The sequence below is a fragment of the Myodes glareolus genome, chromosome 7, assembly GCF_982192425.1.
Source record: "Myodes glareolus chromosome 7, mMyoGla1.1, whole genome shotgun sequence".
Taxonomy (NCBI): domain Eukaryota; kingdom Metazoa; phylum Chordata; class Mammalia; order Rodentia; family Cricetidae; genus Myodes; species Myodes glareolus.
Window position 1 is genome coordinate 8,092,161 of NC_142032.1, and position 17,377 is coordinate 8,109,537.

Below are 17,377 nucleotides of genomic sequence, written 5' to 3' on the forward strand. Positions count from 1 at the left end.
CACACAAGGGTAAATTCTATGACATATGAATGGCAAAACCATTTAAAACAAAATGCCTCTACAAAAAAAAAAAAATGCCTCAAAGATCTCATGGGGAATGTTGCTTCAGAACCAGTCTTACTTTTGTGTGGTACTAGGGACAGAACGCAGGGCTTTGCACATTTGAGACAAGGATTCTAGCACTGAGCTACTCCTGCTAGCCAGTTAAAATCATCTCCTTAAACAGTCCTGACCTACCCAGGAAACAAGGAAACTGCATGGCTCATGTTTGGAGTCAGCATTCTGAATTTCACTTAAAACTGCTTTCCCAAACCCACAACAACCTCTATTAAAATACACTGTCATATTAAATTCACAGTGTCCGAAGGGAGCGGCAGGGGCGATAGCTCAGGGACTAAGCGCACTGGCTGCTTGTCCAGTCCTAAGGTCAATTCGTAGCACCTCACTGGAAGCTCACAAACGTCTGTAATTAGGTCCCCGGAGATCGGACACCTGCTTCTGGGTGTATGGACAGACAGACAAAATGTTCAAAGAACTATTATGTTGAGTGACAGCAGGGTGCTTAGAAACCTTCAAAGGAACCCAGCGTTACCCGATGAACTTACAAGCAAGGTGGCTGAGACAGTACTCCCTTAAGAATATGACTGGCCCAAGGAAAGACCTAGCAGTGTAGCACTTTGTTCACAACAGACTAAAACCTGCAGCCAGAACTGAAAACATACTGATGGAATGAACAGAATATGGAACTACATTTTTAATCCTCTATTAGCTGAAAGCAACACTTTCTTTTGCAAAATATGTATTTGTTTCTAACCATTACAATGACAAAAAGCCACATTTACACTAAATTAGTCACAAACCAATTATTTAATAGAAGCTATAAAAAGTATAACTGATAAAATAATTCAGAAGAATATTTAGAATATCTCAAAAGATTTAAAATAGGAGGACACTTTACAAAAAGCTGTGTAGGAAATAAAATTCCTCAACTATACGTAGAAATGTAACATTACAGGGGAGTTTATAAAATACAAAGACAAGTATAAAAGGACTGTGTAGTCTAAATCCAAAAACTCAATAATAACCAATTACTTAGTTTTAAAATTTACAGTTCCTGGTTATGAAGACCACAATATTATACACATCTTTCAGGCTAGCAGACAGTATCTTTCAATTAACCATGGGTGGTGTCGTCTTCTACAAAATCTTTGGCCATTTCTGCTGTGATCACATCAATGTGACTGACCTGAAGAACAATAAATGTCAGAAAGTCTGTTAGATCTTATAGGAATGCATCAGTATTGGCACTGCATAGGGTAGTATCTAATATATATATGGCTACCACCCAGAAAAATTTTAACTTTATATGCCATGTCAAGTGATTTTGAAGCACCGGCTATTGGAAGTCTTTATTAACAACCCTGTCTATTCAATGTGGGAGGATAAAAAAACATTCTACAGCCTGGCATGGTGTCAACACATAATCCCAGCACTCAGGAGGCAGAGGCAGGATTGCCAGTTGAGGGCAGCCTGGGTTATATCTCAGTTTTTTTGGACGGCTGCCCCAAACCCCAAAGTCTTATGAATGTTAGACAAGCACTCAACCACCCACATCCCCACCTAATGAAAATCAAGGTAACAAATGGCATGAAAGTTAAAGTTTTTCTTTTTCTAGGAAGAGATCATTATTTAAACAATGACTTTCTAAGTAATGTAACACAAAACCAAAATAAAAAATACAATGAAAAGCAAACACCAACCTAAGACAGAAAATTACCTTATTTCTGAACTTTACACCATAGAATTTGTCAGCTGACTCCAGCAGTTCAGGCCTAAAGGTAGTAGTGATAAACTGGGCATGCACAGCGAGTTCCATGATCATATCTGCGGAAACAAGGAGTAAGCTACAAACCTCTGTTCTCACACCTGAGGTTTCAAAAGCAACTATTTTTATTCTTGCCTAAAATTCACACTTGCTAAAGCAGCCTGTGATTTTTTTGGTCTTCAAAACTTATCAACTTCTCAAAAGTAGGAATAAAATCTTTAATTAGCCAGGTGCAGTGGTGCACGTCTTTAATCCCAGCAATCAGGAGGCAGAGGCAGGTGAATCTCTGAAATCAAGACCAGTCTGGTTAAGTTCCAGGACAGCCAGGACCACACAGAGACCCTTGTCTCAAAACAATGACAACAACAAACCAAAAATCCCCTTCATCCTAGTACGACTTACAGCTACAGAATACAACACTTTATTTACTATCAAGAAAGTTATAACCCAGTATGGTGATACTATAATCACAGCATGTGGGAGGAGACTGGAGGATCAGAAGTTATCCAACTTCATCCTATATGACACTGTCTCAAAATGAAAAACCAAAAATAAATCTGAAACAGATTTTTAACATAGAAATGTCAATCATTTTCTCACATACATACAAAATCAAATGCTAACTACGCCCTGCTTCTTTCTACTCCATCCAAAAGCTTTTTCAGCTTGTAAGATCAGATTTAGCATCTGTACTATGTTCTGAATATCTTTTGTGTGTGTGCACAAACGGTTTATTATCATGTATACATGTGCACCATGTATGTACCCGGTACCTCCCTCAAAGTCAGAAGAAGGTGTTGGATCCCCTGGATCTGGAATTATGGATGGTCCCAAGTTACCATATTGGTACTTGGAATCAAACTCAGATCCTGCAAGAGTCATCAATGCTCTGAACTGCTGACCTACCTCCAGACCCACAAATACTACCCTTCATGCTGAAAAAGAAAAGAATGTTTTAAGTGTTCTGTATCAAAGTTTTATTGAAGGATTTTCAATTAAGTGGAAGAAATACATCTATTTCTCAGAAGTAAACTTTGAATATAATCTAATACCAAACTATTAAGTTGTTCAGAGAAAATATTTATTGACTATACACTGTCTACCCAATCACACCAGGCAACAAGTCACTAAGAAAGGGCTAAGCCACCACCATTAATATTATCTTGAAGACATTTCTTGAGACAGGGCTCAGTGCATCCCAGGCTGGCCATGAACTTGATTTGATTTGCAGCTTTGGCTGGTCTTGAACTCCTGAACCTCCCGTCTGTACTTCCTAAATGCTAGGAATACAGACAAAAGCCACCTTGCCCAGTTTATGAATTAACGGATATCAAACCCCCAACTTTGTGCTGGCTGGCTAAGCACTCTCTGCTCAGCTACATCCCTAGCCCAGCCAGTTCTTCAGGGCACCTATATTTAGGACAAAGGTTGACACTAATATCTTCCTGCCATTCTCCCTGGCCATCCACCTCATTTCTTTTTTCTTTCTTTAAAAGATAATGTCTCTCACTGAACCTGGAGCTCATGGTTTTGGCTACACTGGGTGGCCTTTGATCTCCCAGTGTCCTCATGTCTCCATTGGCTTCCTGCCCAACTTTAAGGTGGGTGCTAGAGATCCAAACTTGGACCCTCAGCTTGCCTGGTAGGACTATATTCCCCCCTCCTCACAGCCAGTTCTTACTGAATAGAAAATCAAAACTGTACCTGACACAGCTTTTCTGTGCTGAGCATCCAAAGCTTGGTCAATCTCATCGAACAAGTAAAAGGGAGCAGGGTCACATTTCTGAATGGCAAAGATCAGAGCAAGGGCCACCAGAGACTTCTGTCCGCCTGAGAGCTGCTGCATTTCTCTCATTTCTCCCTGCTTTCCTGTGAATGACACCTGAGAGAACACAGAGAGTGAATATCCTAAAGGTGATGTCGCCATCACCCCTCAAAATTAAGTGGCCCATAAGCAATTCAGATAAAACAAAATATAAATTCTGTTCTGATCACACTACAAGAAAAACTGATCAGGAAGGATTTTACCCTGATTCCAACTCCGGTGAACTGGTCGACTGACGGAACACTGCTCTGTGAACCAGAGCCCTTCTCGCTCTCACCGCTGCCTTCCCCTTCATCCTGAGACTGACTGCCCTCCACATCTCCTTTCTTCATCACCAAAGTCGCTTTGCCACCAGGTACCAACTTCTGGAACACTTCACTGAAGTTCTTAGAAACCTTAAAGAAAAAAAAATCTCAACTGAAATACAAATGTGGCTTAGGAATAGTTCTGTTTGAAACAAATATTTAATCAGATGTATTTTAAAATCTTAGTCAAAACAACTGAACCCTTTCCAGAGCTGTATTAATCACTATGTTAGGGGCCAGTAAGCAGCATTACTTCCCGTATGTTAGATCCACCTTCAAACGAAAGAAGAACTGAAGTTTTTGTCTGTCTGGGGTTTCCATTACCAACAGAACATACCTGTTTGAAAGTTAACTGAATAGCTTCATATTTTCGAAGTTCAAGCACATTCATTAATTCCATGATGGATTTGTAGCCTCTATCCAATTCTTCTTGTCGCTTTATCAACTTTTCCTTCTGCTCAGAGAAATTCACAAACTGATCTAAAGCTTTCTTGTTGACATGACTGTACTTCTTCAACTCTGTGTTGCACTGCTCAAGTTTTCGAAACAACTAAAAGAAAACAAAATATATTAATACACTCACACACTGCAGGGAACTTTGCAAGGATACTTTAAATGAAGTGCGGGGAGATTTACCTGCTTAAGGCTCAGCGTCTGGTACTTCTCGAACGCTTCCTGGGGAAGGGAGCCCAGCTCGCGGATCTTCTTCATGCACTCCTCCTTCTTCTTCAGCAGCATGCCCTGGCGGTTGGTCATCTTCTCCAGCTCTTTAGTGTCATGATTTATGGCATCCATGTGTTCTTTCTCCATATTTTTCCAGCGCTCCATACTTTTCTGGAGCTCTTTAATTCCAGCTTCTGTTTTGTCAATGGAATTATCCAAATCTAAGATAGGACAAAAAGAAAATTAACACTCATAGGTGGTTTTAAACTTAAAGAAGTAACGACAATTCCCTCCTTTAGACCACTACAGTTAGGAACTGGACGTGACTTTGGAGCATGGCCTGGTAAGGACCTGGTGTTCGCCTCTCCTCTCAACATCAGTAATGCTTCTCAGTCTATCAGCTAGGACATCCAGTACACCACTGTGACAACACAGAAAAGGAGTTACACTTTTCTAAAAAAATCTTTTAAAAAATGATCTATTTGCTTTTACTTTACGTTCACTGGTGTTCTGCCTGCATGTGTGAGGATGCCGATTCCCTGGAACTACAGTTACAGACAACTGAGCTGCCATGTGGGTGGTGGGAATTAAACTCAGGTCCTCTGGAAGAGAAGCCAGTGCTCTTAACCACTAAGCCATCTCTCCAGTCCTCAGGATTATATCTTTTGCTAACAACACTGTAGCACACACCTCAATCCCAGATTGGGGAGGCAGAGACAGGCAGATCTCTGTGAGTTTGAAGCTAGCCTAGTCTACAGAGCAAGTTCCAGGACAGTCAGGGCTACTCAAACACTGGACACACCCAATCAAACAAACAAACAAAAAACCCCAATCAAACAGATGAAAACGAGTACCAGACCAGCCACTGACTCACTGGATAGAGCTCACTCCCTGAAACCAGTGTGGTGAAGGAAAGAGTCACGTGCCACAGTGCCCACCATGCCTGCTCCCACACTCTCCTGCTTACTTCTACCTCTGCCACTTCTCCAGTAAATAAAACGCAGAACATGTTACTAGTCTCATAAAACTGCCAGGATCATTTTAACAAAAGTCGTATTTTGTATTTCATTTTGCAGCAAACAAATTTGCAAAACAAACTAAATTAAACAAAATACTGAAAAAAGTTAAACTAAATATTTACCTTCTGATCTTGCCATAGTATCTTTTACTCTTTTATTAATAGCTTCAAGTTCTGATGTTGTGGCAGTAAGAACAGTACCACCCTCTGTCTCTCTCAATTCATTAAGTTCCTGCAATACAAAAAAAAAAGTTTAATGAGATTAAACCTCAAAATACAAATTTTGAGTTTAAAATGTTACAATTAGCTATTTAAATGAACATTTGAGAAAGTATATATCTCATATATGTATATGTATCATACTTGGACATAACTTACAGAGGAAAAAATACTGCAATTACTAGAAAATCTTAATGACTAACTACTAAGAAACTATAAAGTAATACTGAGCACGTAAGCATCTAGAACACAAGATTATAGTAATACAAGTAGGTGCTACTATTATGCTTACTTCACACTACAGAAAAGGCAACAGAAATTTTAAATGACTTGCCCAAGTCACACACTAGGTGGCAGTGCTAAAATTTCAACCTAAGGACTATACTCAATGATCTTTTGGTCCCTTTCTGATGCTTCCAAGTATTTACTGATACACTTTCTATAGCTTATGATCAGCAAAGTAGGACGTACCTGTTCTACTTGGTCCAAACGTTTCCTCAGATTCTCATTCAGGTAAGTCTCTACTCGAGTAATAATACCTTCTAGTTTAATTCTTTCATTTAGCAGCTGTCTGTTTTCCTAAAATAGTAGAAGAAAAAGTTACAGAATTATGAAATGTGTTAAGAAATGCTAAGGGCCAGGGAGACGGCTCAGCAGGTAGGCAAACGCACTTGCCCCACAGCCAAAAGACTCAATTTCAATCCTGGACCCACAGAGAGGTAGAAGTAGACAATCAACTCCACTGAGTTGTGCTCTGCCTTCCACTTATGCACCCCACCCCAACATCACACATACAAACAACAATAAAACAAGGTTTAAGAAAGAAAAAGAGAAAACGCCACTAAATCTGCTGTCCTCCTGCTTATACGCAAATGAACTGAAATGGGAGATTTTCAATTTCTGGGACCATGTGGTGCAAGGAGAGAACCGATTCTCAAGTCATCTTCTAATCTCCATATCCAGCCAGGAAATTATATACATATAAATTTGTTTCTGTTCCTAGTTGTTTTTAATAAGACATGTTACCAAGAGAGCTGGAGAGACAGCTCAGCCTTTAATAACACAAACACAGTGGCTCACAGCCATCTGTATCTCGAGGTCCAAGGGATCTGACATTCCGTTCTGGCCTCCAGAACCAGCCAGTGTACATACATACACACAAGCAAAGCACTCATACACATTAAATAAGAATAAAAGACATGCTCCAAAACCAACTTTCTTATTCCTCTTTTTATCTTTTGGACTCAGTGTTGACCGTTTACGACAATGTATTAAAAAAGAGGGGGCTAGCAAAATGGTTCAGTGAATGAAGATATTTGCTGCCAAGACTACCAATGTGAGTTCCACCCCAGAATATACATGGTGGAGAGAAGCAACTTCCTAGGGCTGTCCTCTGACCTCCACATGTATGCACACAAATCCACCCCACACCACACACATAAATGAGTGGCCAGAGTAGGCTACACGTGGAGAGCCCTATAAAACAAAAACAAACGTAATTAAAATAATTAAAATGTCATACATAAAGGTGGTTATATCCATGTGTGTGCACACGCAAATACACGTAAGTGCATAGAGAGAGAGAGCTAGCAGTTATCACTGTGATGGTTAATACCGCTCTATGTCACACAAGAGATAACTCTGGCATGCCTGTGAGACAGGGATTATCTTAGACTATCTGAAGACCTGCTCTGAATGTAAGAGGTACCATTCCATGGGTTAGGGATCTGAACTGCATAAAGAGAGCAAGCTGAAAACAGATGCTCATTTCTGCTGCTTCAAGTGTAGTGATCAGCTGCCTCCAGCTCCTGATGATGAGAGACTGTACTATGATGTGAGACAATCTCATCAAAAGTGACTGCCGCACTAACTGATGACAAGCATTCAATACGATGAGTGTAAATATACAATCCCAAGATACCCAGAACAGTTTAGACAAACAACAAAACCTTACTCTCCTGGCATTCAAATTCCATGCTTGTCTGTTTTTTTTTTTTTTATTTTCTTAACATTCTTCTCTTTCAATTTTTTTGTTGTTATTGTTCTGCGTTTTGAGACAGGGCTTCTCTGTATAGCCATGGCTATTCTGGCACTTTCTTTGTGGACCAGGCTGCCCTTGAACTCACAGAGCTCTGCCTGCCTCTGCCTCCCACATGCTAGGATTAAAGATAAGCGCCACCACCCCAACATCAAATACTTTATTTTTTGAGACAGGGTCTTCCTGTATTTCTTGACAATAGTCAATTTTCAATGGGTTTTCTTTACTGTTAGGTGTACTTGCCTGCTGAAGCTGACGGATTTCATCATTCAATGCATCTACTCTTTTCTGATCTTCTAGACTGAGTTGAGAAAGCAAATCAGTTCCTAGTTCTGCTTTCAGCGATTCTCTGGTAGACTCCATGGCATGCAGACTTGCCTCCAAACTTTGTAAGCTACGTTGCTACATAAAATTAACATTTATTAATATTAGTCACTATAATACATATAAATAGTAAAACCCTGCAAACTATGTATATATTAAGCAAGCCAAATAACTGTATCACCTCAATTATAAAAGTACTATTAAGTGTTGATAGGCTTCTGTTAGGTTTATTGAACGACAGGTGTACTGGAATAAAAGCAGAATCAAAAGAAACGTGTACCAATTAAGTTTTCTCCCTGTTGGTGGTAGGAGTTGGACCCAGGGCCTCAGCATCATCACTCTGCTGGGCAAGGTTCCATCACCAAGTATACCCCAGGACTATACTAAGTTTGATAATTAGAGTTATGTAGGTATTTATAATACAAAACTGAGGAGGGACAAATATTACATAGTTCAACTATACAAAAATCATAAGAACAAAAATTGACAGGATGTTTTGAATAATATAATTAAGGAACCATCTTTTTTTTTCTTTTACTGTACTGTCTTATTGCTACTGATATCACAAAGCATGAAATCGATGATACCTGCCCAACCTATGATCCACCGCAAGTCTACACTATAGCTATAACAAAACATACTTACGGACCTTTGGCATAAAGGTCTTCTCTGACTGCTGCCTCTTCTCTTTCAGCATCTTCATCTCTGATAATATGCTATCTCTGGAAGCTTTAAATTTCCTTTGTTGGGTCTCTATCTGCTGCATTTGGTTCATCAACTGATCAATTTCATTATTAATCCATATACAAGGCTAAGGAAAATTCTCTTAAGGTTGTAAATGTAGCACATACTCTAAATTCCATTCAGTTCTTACAATATATCATCATGCATCCTCTCCTCTACCCCTAAGTAACGTCCCCAAATTCAAGGACCACAACGATGTTGAACTCTAATACTATTGCTAAAAATGTTCAGTCATAACAAAAAGTTTGAAACATTTCATTACACATTCTATTCTAAAATGTGTGTATTTATTTTACTTATACTTGAATAAAACAAAATATAGGACTTTTATTAAAGTATGTTAAGTAAAATCAAGTAATAGTAAATCTAAAGAGACTGGCAAATATAGACAGCAGCTTCAGCTGTCAACATCTCCTCTTTGCATCTGTGTGCGAGGGGGTACAGTGCACATGCACACACGTGGGGGAAGGCCAGACATTGGTTGTCTTACTTTCTCCGTTACTTTTTGAGACAATTTCTTTATGAGTTTGGAAAGCACAAGTAGGTTAAACTTGCTGGCCAGCAAACTCCTAGGATCCACCTGTCTCCATCCTTCTTGCTTTCTGTGCTAGCGTTACAGAAAGCACACCACACCCAACTTTTCACATGGGAGCACTCACTGGTATTAACTACTTAACAGTGAGACATAAATCAGCATTACTTTTTAAATTTTTCCTTAGTTCTTAGAGGTTAAATAGGATCTTATGTTTAAGCACAAACAAAAAGATATTTTCAATGTTTCTGCGCAGGTTTTCATTGAGCTTTGCTTCAAGTTCACCTAGCTCCTCTTCTGCTTTTCTGACGTCTTTCTGTAACTCAAGTCGAGACTTTCTTGTGTCGTAATAGCCTCCAGTCAGAGCACCTCGATGGCTGACTTGATCACCTGTGAACAAAACATAAGACAGTTTTCTGTATTGTAGCCTTCTTATGCACTAGTAAGCTGACTTATAATGAAATACTAACTTAAGAGCTTTAACAACACAAGATTGAAAAGGGTAACTTAAGAATTTAAGCTACTCTTTAAAAAAAATTTACTTTTCAATATTAAATTTGGTAGTCTTTAATTTGGTAAGATTTGAGAATCAAAAATTTGAGCAAATGTGGAACCACAGAGAATTTAAAGCAAGAATCCACAACAACACGCTAATGATCAACTTCAGCATCGTCATTATTGGACACATTATCTGCTGCATTAAGTTACAAACATCACTCGCACATTATCATCATACCAAGAACACTGAACTGGGATCTAATGAGGTACAGACAAGACAAATCCAAAGAATGGAACATTTTCTCAAAGTCTCTTTTCAGGGAAGTGAAAGGGAAAAGGAGCTGGGTGTGGTGGCACACACTTTCAACCCCGAATCTGGGAGGCAGAGGAAGGTGGATCTGTTAGTTCAGGGAAAAAACAGCTATTTTTATGTCAGGCTACACTCATTACAAATACCAAAATATTATTTACATGGAAGTTGTAAATTTTTGAAATTTTGATAGACAGCTCGGTATAGTGGTGTACGTCTTTAATTCCAGCCCTTGGGAGGCAGAGACAGGCAGATTTCTCTGGGCTCAAGGCCAGCCTGGTCTACATTATGAGCTCCAGAACAGAAACAGGGTACAGTTGAGACCCTGTTTTCAAAAAACAAAACAAAAAAAAAGTAATTATTAGACCCACTGCTATTATTTTAAAGAATCATGTTAAAATTATTTTGGTAATTATTCTAATAAACAAGTTTCTAAACAGGCTTTTATTCTTTATTTTCAAGACAGGGTTTCCATGTAGACCTGTCCTAAAATTCACTTCATAGACCAGGCTGGCTCAAACTCAGAGGGCCAACTGCCTCTGCCAGGATTAAAAGTGAGCACCACCCCTGCTCAGTCACTGTTTTAATTTTTGAGAGAAAGTCCACAGGCTTCATTATTTAACAGCCAAAGGAAAGACCAAACACAGTGCCAGAAACCAAACATTTACACTTACAAGTAGGATCCATACTTTTATTTAAACATTTTAAAAAATTGATGAAACTGATGTGAATTTTCAAATATTCTTAAAATATGACTAAATCCTACAATGACTACTCACCAATATGCCTACAGCCTGAGTGATACACTAAGCAAACCATTGAATGTTTCGTGAGAGTGTGTTTAAAGCTAACTGCTTTACTAACCTTCCAAAGTAATACAATCCATAGTGAAAGCACGCGCCAGCTGAGTGGAAACTTCCATGCTCCGACAGATGAGTGTCTTCCCAAACACATGTTTGAAAGCTTTGTCAAACCTCGGATTGTACCTCAGTTTACTGATCATAGGAATAGCATCCTACAACAAACATGTTTAAAAAAAAATACTATGACACAGTTGATTAGAAACTGCAGAATGAGTATCAATGTCTTTATGAAATAAAAATTAATACAAATGACCTGATATTATAAGTTACCCAGGTTTTTTGTTGTTGTTGTTTTGGGTTTATTTTATTTTATTTTATTTTTTTCTGAGACCGGATTTCTCTGTAGCTTTGAAGTCTGTCCTGGAACTAGCTCTTGTAGACCAGGCTTGCCCCAAACTCACAGAGATCTGCCTGCCTCTGCCTCCCAAATGTTGGGACTAAAGGCGTGCATCACCACTGCCTGGCTAAATTACTGGTTCTTATACAGAAAACATTAGACCAAAAAAAAAAATCATTGCACTCATCTAGCTTGGAAATTCTGCCCCTGTAACCAAAGGTTTAACAGTTGGTTACTGTGGAGAATAACTCTAAGCTGACCTGACCATGAAAGTTTAACTTCTAGTTCTGCTGCCAGGAGATGTGTGCTTAATTTACCTAGTTAAGACCTACTACTGTTTAAGACTGTACAACAGCCCCTTCCTTATAAAACTGTAAAGATTAAATGAGGCAACACGTGGAAAGATGAGATAGTATATATGACATAAAGGCAAAAATATAAAACTAGTTATTTCCTCAGTGTTCTAACTAGATATAACAGACATCTAAATTAGATATTCAGAAAAATACTGTTTCAAATATTTATTTTACAGGCTAGGAAAATGGCTCAGCAGGTAAAGGGCTTCCTATGCAAGCATGAGGACCTGAATTCAGTCCCCCAGCACCCACGGAAAATGCAAGGCATAGCAACACACACCTGTGACCACTGCATGGGCGATGTGGGGAGCCGGGAGGCTGGAGATAGGTAGATCCCTGGAGCTTACAGCACAGTCAGGCTAGCCAAATAGTGAGGTCTAGGCTTGGTAAAGTAAACCCTTATCAAGAATTACGATGGAAAGGGATAGGAGGACATTCTCTGGTCTCCACTTGCACATACACACACATATACATCATTTTCACTTTTTTCTTTTCTAAAGTCAGAACAGGATTTTTTAAGATCAACAAGCTAATCACCACACAGCACAAGAAGGAATATACTGTGGGGCAGAAGTCATTTCTAACTGCACGGCAGCTACTGTGTGGTTACCCACTAAAGGTGAGCACTACTCAGACTACGCCACCCTCTCTCTCTCTAGCCTGTTATCCTAATTAGCTCGCTCTTTATGCTGCACAGACAGAAGCACACTGCATCCACTCTGTCATGCTGAGGACTGAATCCAGAGCACCTTGCATGTTATATAAGTATTCTCCCAATGAGCTACACACATCTCAAACTCTCTCCCTCTACACACTTTGAACATGGTTGAAACAATTTTAAAAGTATATCCAAGGCCAGGTGGTGGAGGTGCACCCCAGCAGAGAAAACCTGTCACAAAACAAAACAAAAAAGCATATCCAGAAAACCTCAACATATTTATTTTATATAGGAATTCTCCAATTCCTAAACTGTCTGTCACTCTGACAATAAACATATATACAATGGTTTGTTTCATGACTTGGCTGTGACCTCTCCCTCCTCAACCCAACCCAGCACTAACTATACTCCATGCAAAGAAAGCATGTCTATCTTACAGATCAATGAATCCCAATGTAAAGTACCTAAGCACCAAAACATACTACAGATGTTACAATAAAAACAATTTTGACTCACATTGGTTTCAGGATAGGCGGTATCTCTCACATCTAACTTGTTAAGAGGCAGAAAAGTCACCTCTCCAGGAAGATTCATTTTATTGAACTCCATTAAAATCTTCGTGCTGACTTCATCAGAATCAACAATATGGTAAAATAACCTACACAACAAAGTAAGACACATCTTCACTAGACTGTAAGGTGTTGACAGCATTTAAGAATCGCACAGTTCAGAGCTTTTCTATGTAATTCAATGTGTATAGAGAAAAGACTGAGAATGTTCCAATGACCTGGCAAGCCCTGAAAGGGTAAAGTATCTAGCATCTACCTTCTTTAATTAGACAGTTAAATACAGAACTGAGGATAAACAGGTAACGGAAGACACACTGTATTACAAAACTACAAAACTGTTTTAAGATGTTCTCATTTCTTCATCTTTAAAACAACAAAACCCATTTAAATGTCAGACAAAAAAAAATAGAAAAGCCCAAAACCTCCTCACCTGTTACCAGCAGTGACTTCCACACATGTATAGAAAGCTGGCTCACACTCAAAGTTATTCATTACGATGCCATGGTAGCCATTTTGAACATGCTGGTTTATTCCTTTTCGACGAAAATGATCTAGCACTTTGTTTATGCTGTCTATTCCATTTAAAATAGCCTGTAAACCGATTAGTGAAAAATATTAGCATCACCAATGACACTTTGTTGGCAAAAAAATGAGCCTATTATGCCATTCCTTGGCTATGATCTTAAAAATTAAACACCATCCAGCATATCATCCACTTGAAATATAGTAACTACATTTACCACTAGTATGGGTTCTGTTTTATGATGCTAGAGTTTAAAAATGGGCTCTTTATTTAAAAACCAAAATTGCTTTCATTAATAAGTAGTGAACCAGACATGATGGCACACACTTGTGATTCCAGAGCTCAGCAGCTGAGCAAGCCTATGAGTTTAAGATTAGCCTGAGCTACACAGGGAGACTTCTAACTCAAGTAGAGCAAAGTAGAAAAGTATAAAGCAGACAAAAGATAACCTGCCTACATAAAATCCCACTTCTTCCTACTTCCGAACAATCTCTTTACTTGGAACTCAGGCTGTAGACTGATGGACGGTTCAGGAACAAAGAAGTCCCACCTACCTTTCCTGTTGCTGCTCTAAGAAGCTGCTGCTTCTTTTCCAGGTCTTCTCTCTTAGCAGCAAGTGCTTGTTGCTCTGCATTCTCCTCTCTCCACAAGTAACTGACCAGAAAGAACGAGACGTGAACAGTTTTAATTAAGAGAAGAACACTGAACCCAAACAAAGACCATGGAAAAATTACAACAGATCTCAGTCTACTAACTTTCTTTCACTTTGTAGTTCATCTTTCTTATTTTTTACTTCATAATATTTTCTGTCCAGTTCTTCAACTCGAGCTTTGACTTCATTGAGATCTTGATCCAATTTCTATGGAAAAAGAATTTATCATCAATTTAATCCATAGTGACAAAAGAATATATATATATATTTTCAACAAATGACGTAATTCAAATATGTTCAATTTACTATATAGTGATTATACATAAAAGCGATTAAAAACCCAGTGAGTTCTAGAAACAGTCTGAGCTCAGAGTAAAACAATGTCTCAAACAAACCAAAACAAAACAAAATAAAAACAGCAATATTGTTCTTACATTATATTGCTCCAGATTTTTCTCTTTATTTGCCTCGGTATCCTCCAAATCCTTATGTATAGCAGCAATCTGTCTTTTCTTGTCATTAATAGCCTGATCTAAAGACTTCAGCTCCTTTTTAATCCACTTATCCCTTTCTTCTTTTGATGTAAACTGGCTTCCTCGACCCTGCTTTGCATAAAGGTCAGTTCTTTCCTGGGTAGCTTGAGCCAATCTACAGAAGACAGAAAAGAACAAGAGATAAAATTGTAATCATTATCGACCCTACAGAAGCTATCCTCTTAAAAGTTCCATCAGCAGAGAATTAAGGGCTGGTGAGATGGCTCAGGAAGGAGAAAATACTTGTAAAAGTTGTCCTCTGGTCTCCAACCTGTGGCGAGCACATTCACACCCCACAGTGAAGTAAATGGGGAGGGTGATTCAGTGCTAAAAATAACTGCTAAATAATAAACTCCCTGTGCTCCCTGTTTTTATGTTATGTGACACCAAATGAACTTTGATATCATAATTAGCACTCAAGTAGAATAATCCTTCACTAAGGGCTTTAGACAGACTGAAGGTCTGACAATGCCACTGTCCAACCTCAGGAACTTTCAAGCACGTTCTAACTGTATTGAACTGATACATGACTCTCAACGATACAATAAAATACCCTACAGAATAGTATGTTTTAAATATATAGAACATAAATGTTCTGGTTACATAGAACCTGAAGGTCAGAAAAGCAAAAGAGCCAGCCACTACCTCTACCTCAGTCCAAAATGGCAATCCTTCCTCTAGGAATCTCAGAATGAGACTGTATGTCAGACCTGACTCCTCCCATTTTATAATCCTCTCTAGTGCTGGGATTAAAGGCATGCACCATTACCGCCCAGTTTCCAGGGCAAACTAGTGTGGCTACTGGAATTAAAGGTGTGTGTCACTACTGCCTGGTCTGTAAGGTTGATCAGTGTGGCTGTTTTACTAGCAATCTTTATTTATTAAAATACAAATGAAATAGCACGGTAACCTGCATAAACACTGAGTATGGTGTTGCACACATGGTGCAGGTGCCTATAACTCCTTTATAAGTGGGGTCAGGAGGATCAGACGTTCAAGGTTTCTTCAAGTTACATAATGAGCTGAGGGCTATTGCAGGCTTTAGGAGACTCTGTCACAAAAACAAAATCATAACCTCTCAGAACCTCAGGTTTTTTAGTTTAAAGCCGACAGCAGCAGCAAACAGGAGACGGCTGAATGGGAAGAGTCTTGCTGACAGACCTAACATCAGTTTCAGCCTCACAAATCACATGACAGGAGAAAACTAATTTAAATTGTGTTCCAACCTACACATGCTCCATGGCATGACCACACACACAAGAAAAAGAGTGAAGCCAGGAATGATGGTGATGCCTTTAATCCCAGCACCGAGGCAGAGGCAGATAGATCTGAGTTCAAGGCTACCTAGAGCCATAAAGTCAGACTGTCTTCCAAAAAGAAAAGGCATGTCCATCTCCTAGGGCTTTTGAGTAGTAGTACTCTAGAGATCTTATAGGTAGGTACAAAAACACCATGGGTGTGATGACACACAGAAACTAGCCTTATAAAGAGAGATCCAAACTCAAAAACAAAATTAAAACCACATGGCTCACAGTAATCACTAGTGTTGCTTAGATGACATGGATCTAGGATTTTTGCCTTTATTATGCTGGTACCTTCTTCACCCACAGCCACGTAGGTTCTATAGAGGAACTCAGGCAGGCAAATATAGGAGCTTAGCAACATGGGCTCCACTTGGCTTGGGCTATGCACATAGCCCTCTCCTAACATTGCACCTAGTAACCTATTGGCAACCTGGGACCCATACCTGCACTGAACAATGGAGGTAAGTTACTCCCCTTAGCAATCTCTTGATAACTACCTGTTTGTGTTCAAACATGTATTTCTGCTTTGCTCTAGATAAAACTACTGGTTGTTTTCCTTTGTCTGAGCATCTTTCCCAATTCTTTGAACAAGGGACCAAGAACCTGGAACCCCCCAGAGATCACCGGTAACAACAATTCTCAGACCTAGCAATTCCTCGCTCTTCTTTTTCTTTGACGCTGTTGAATTTAGGTTCTGTCTCTGCCAGTTCTTTCTGCTTTTCTTCTATTTTTTCAAGGAGCTTCTGCCTCTCTTTTAGTAAACGTTTCTGTAAAGAAAGCAAGTAAAATGCAATCTGCTTAATTTATACATCAGCAAAAAAGAATTTCTTCATGAAAATAACTCAATTTTACAACTAAACTATTAATAAAAAGAATACTTAAAAAGTTAGTACTTGAGTACAAGTCAAATGGAAAAACCTTTTACAAAAACTCAACCATCACAGAAGAGGTTATCTTCTGTAGTGTAGCTCGTCAACACATCTTTTATTAACTTACCCGCTGTTCGCTATTGCCAGCCAGCTCATCTTGTAAATCTTTGGCTTTAAGTTCCAACTTGGTCCTTTGTTTAATCTGTTCCTGTCTTTCAGCACTAAGCTGCTCTTTTTCTTCTTTCATAGCTGAAATTTTTGTTTTCAGTTCTCTAACCTGGCGTTCAATATCCTAATCAGAAAGAGAAAACCGGTCAGAAACAGAAGTACAGTGGAAGGACTGTGACGACCAACCAGTCACAATTCTTTACAGACATCTGTGGACCCACATGCACACACGGTGATGATGCAC

The 17,377-nt window shown here is 39.0% G+C and overlaps 1 protein-coding gene across 1 annotated transcript in view; it reads right to left on the bottom strand.

The window, feature by feature from the left end:
- Nucleotides 1-848: 848 nt before the first annotated feature.
- Nucleotides 849-17,377, bottom strand: part of Smc3 (structural maintenance of chromosomes 3) — a 39,121-nt gene continuing 22,592 nt past the window's right edge. The window contains exons 11-29 of the mRNA XM_048423413.3: nucleotides 17,093-17,257; nucleotides 16,742-16,863; nucleotides 14,694-14,907; nucleotides 14,363-14,466; nucleotides 14,162-14,261; nucleotides 13,515-13,675; nucleotides 13,032-13,173; nucleotides 11,166-11,316; nucleotides 9,731-9,883; nucleotides 8,867-9,018; nucleotides 8,137-8,295; nucleotides 6,327-6,434; nucleotides 5,760-5,868; nucleotides 4,592-4,839; nucleotides 4,293-4,505; nucleotides 3,854-4,045; nucleotides 3,530-3,707; nucleotides 1,778-1,884; nucleotides 849-1,246 (exon numbers count right to left, since the gene is read on the bottom strand). Of these exons, the coding sequence (XP_048279370.1) occupies nucleotides 1,175-1,246; nucleotides 1,778-1,884; nucleotides 3,530-3,707; nucleotides 3,854-4,045; nucleotides 4,293-4,505; nucleotides 4,592-4,839; nucleotides 5,760-5,868; nucleotides 6,327-6,434; nucleotides 8,137-8,295; nucleotides 8,867-9,018; nucleotides 9,731-9,883; nucleotides 11,166-11,316; nucleotides 13,032-13,173; nucleotides 13,515-13,675; nucleotides 14,162-14,261; nucleotides 14,363-14,466; nucleotides 14,694-14,907; nucleotides 16,742-16,863; nucleotides 17,093-17,257 (2,850 nt within the window). The 3' untranslated portion in view covers nucleotides 849-1,174. The remainder of the gene's footprint in view (nucleotides 1,247-1,777; nucleotides 1,885-3,529; nucleotides 3,708-3,853; nucleotides 4,046-4,292; nucleotides 4,506-4,591; nucleotides 4,840-5,759; nucleotides 5,869-6,326; nucleotides 6,435-8,136; nucleotides 8,296-8,866; nucleotides 9,019-9,730; nucleotides 9,884-11,165; nucleotides 11,317-13,031; nucleotides 13,174-13,514; nucleotides 13,676-14,161; nucleotides 14,262-14,362; nucleotides 14,467-14,693; nucleotides 14,908-16,741; nucleotides 16,864-17,092; nucleotides 17,258-17,377) is intronic.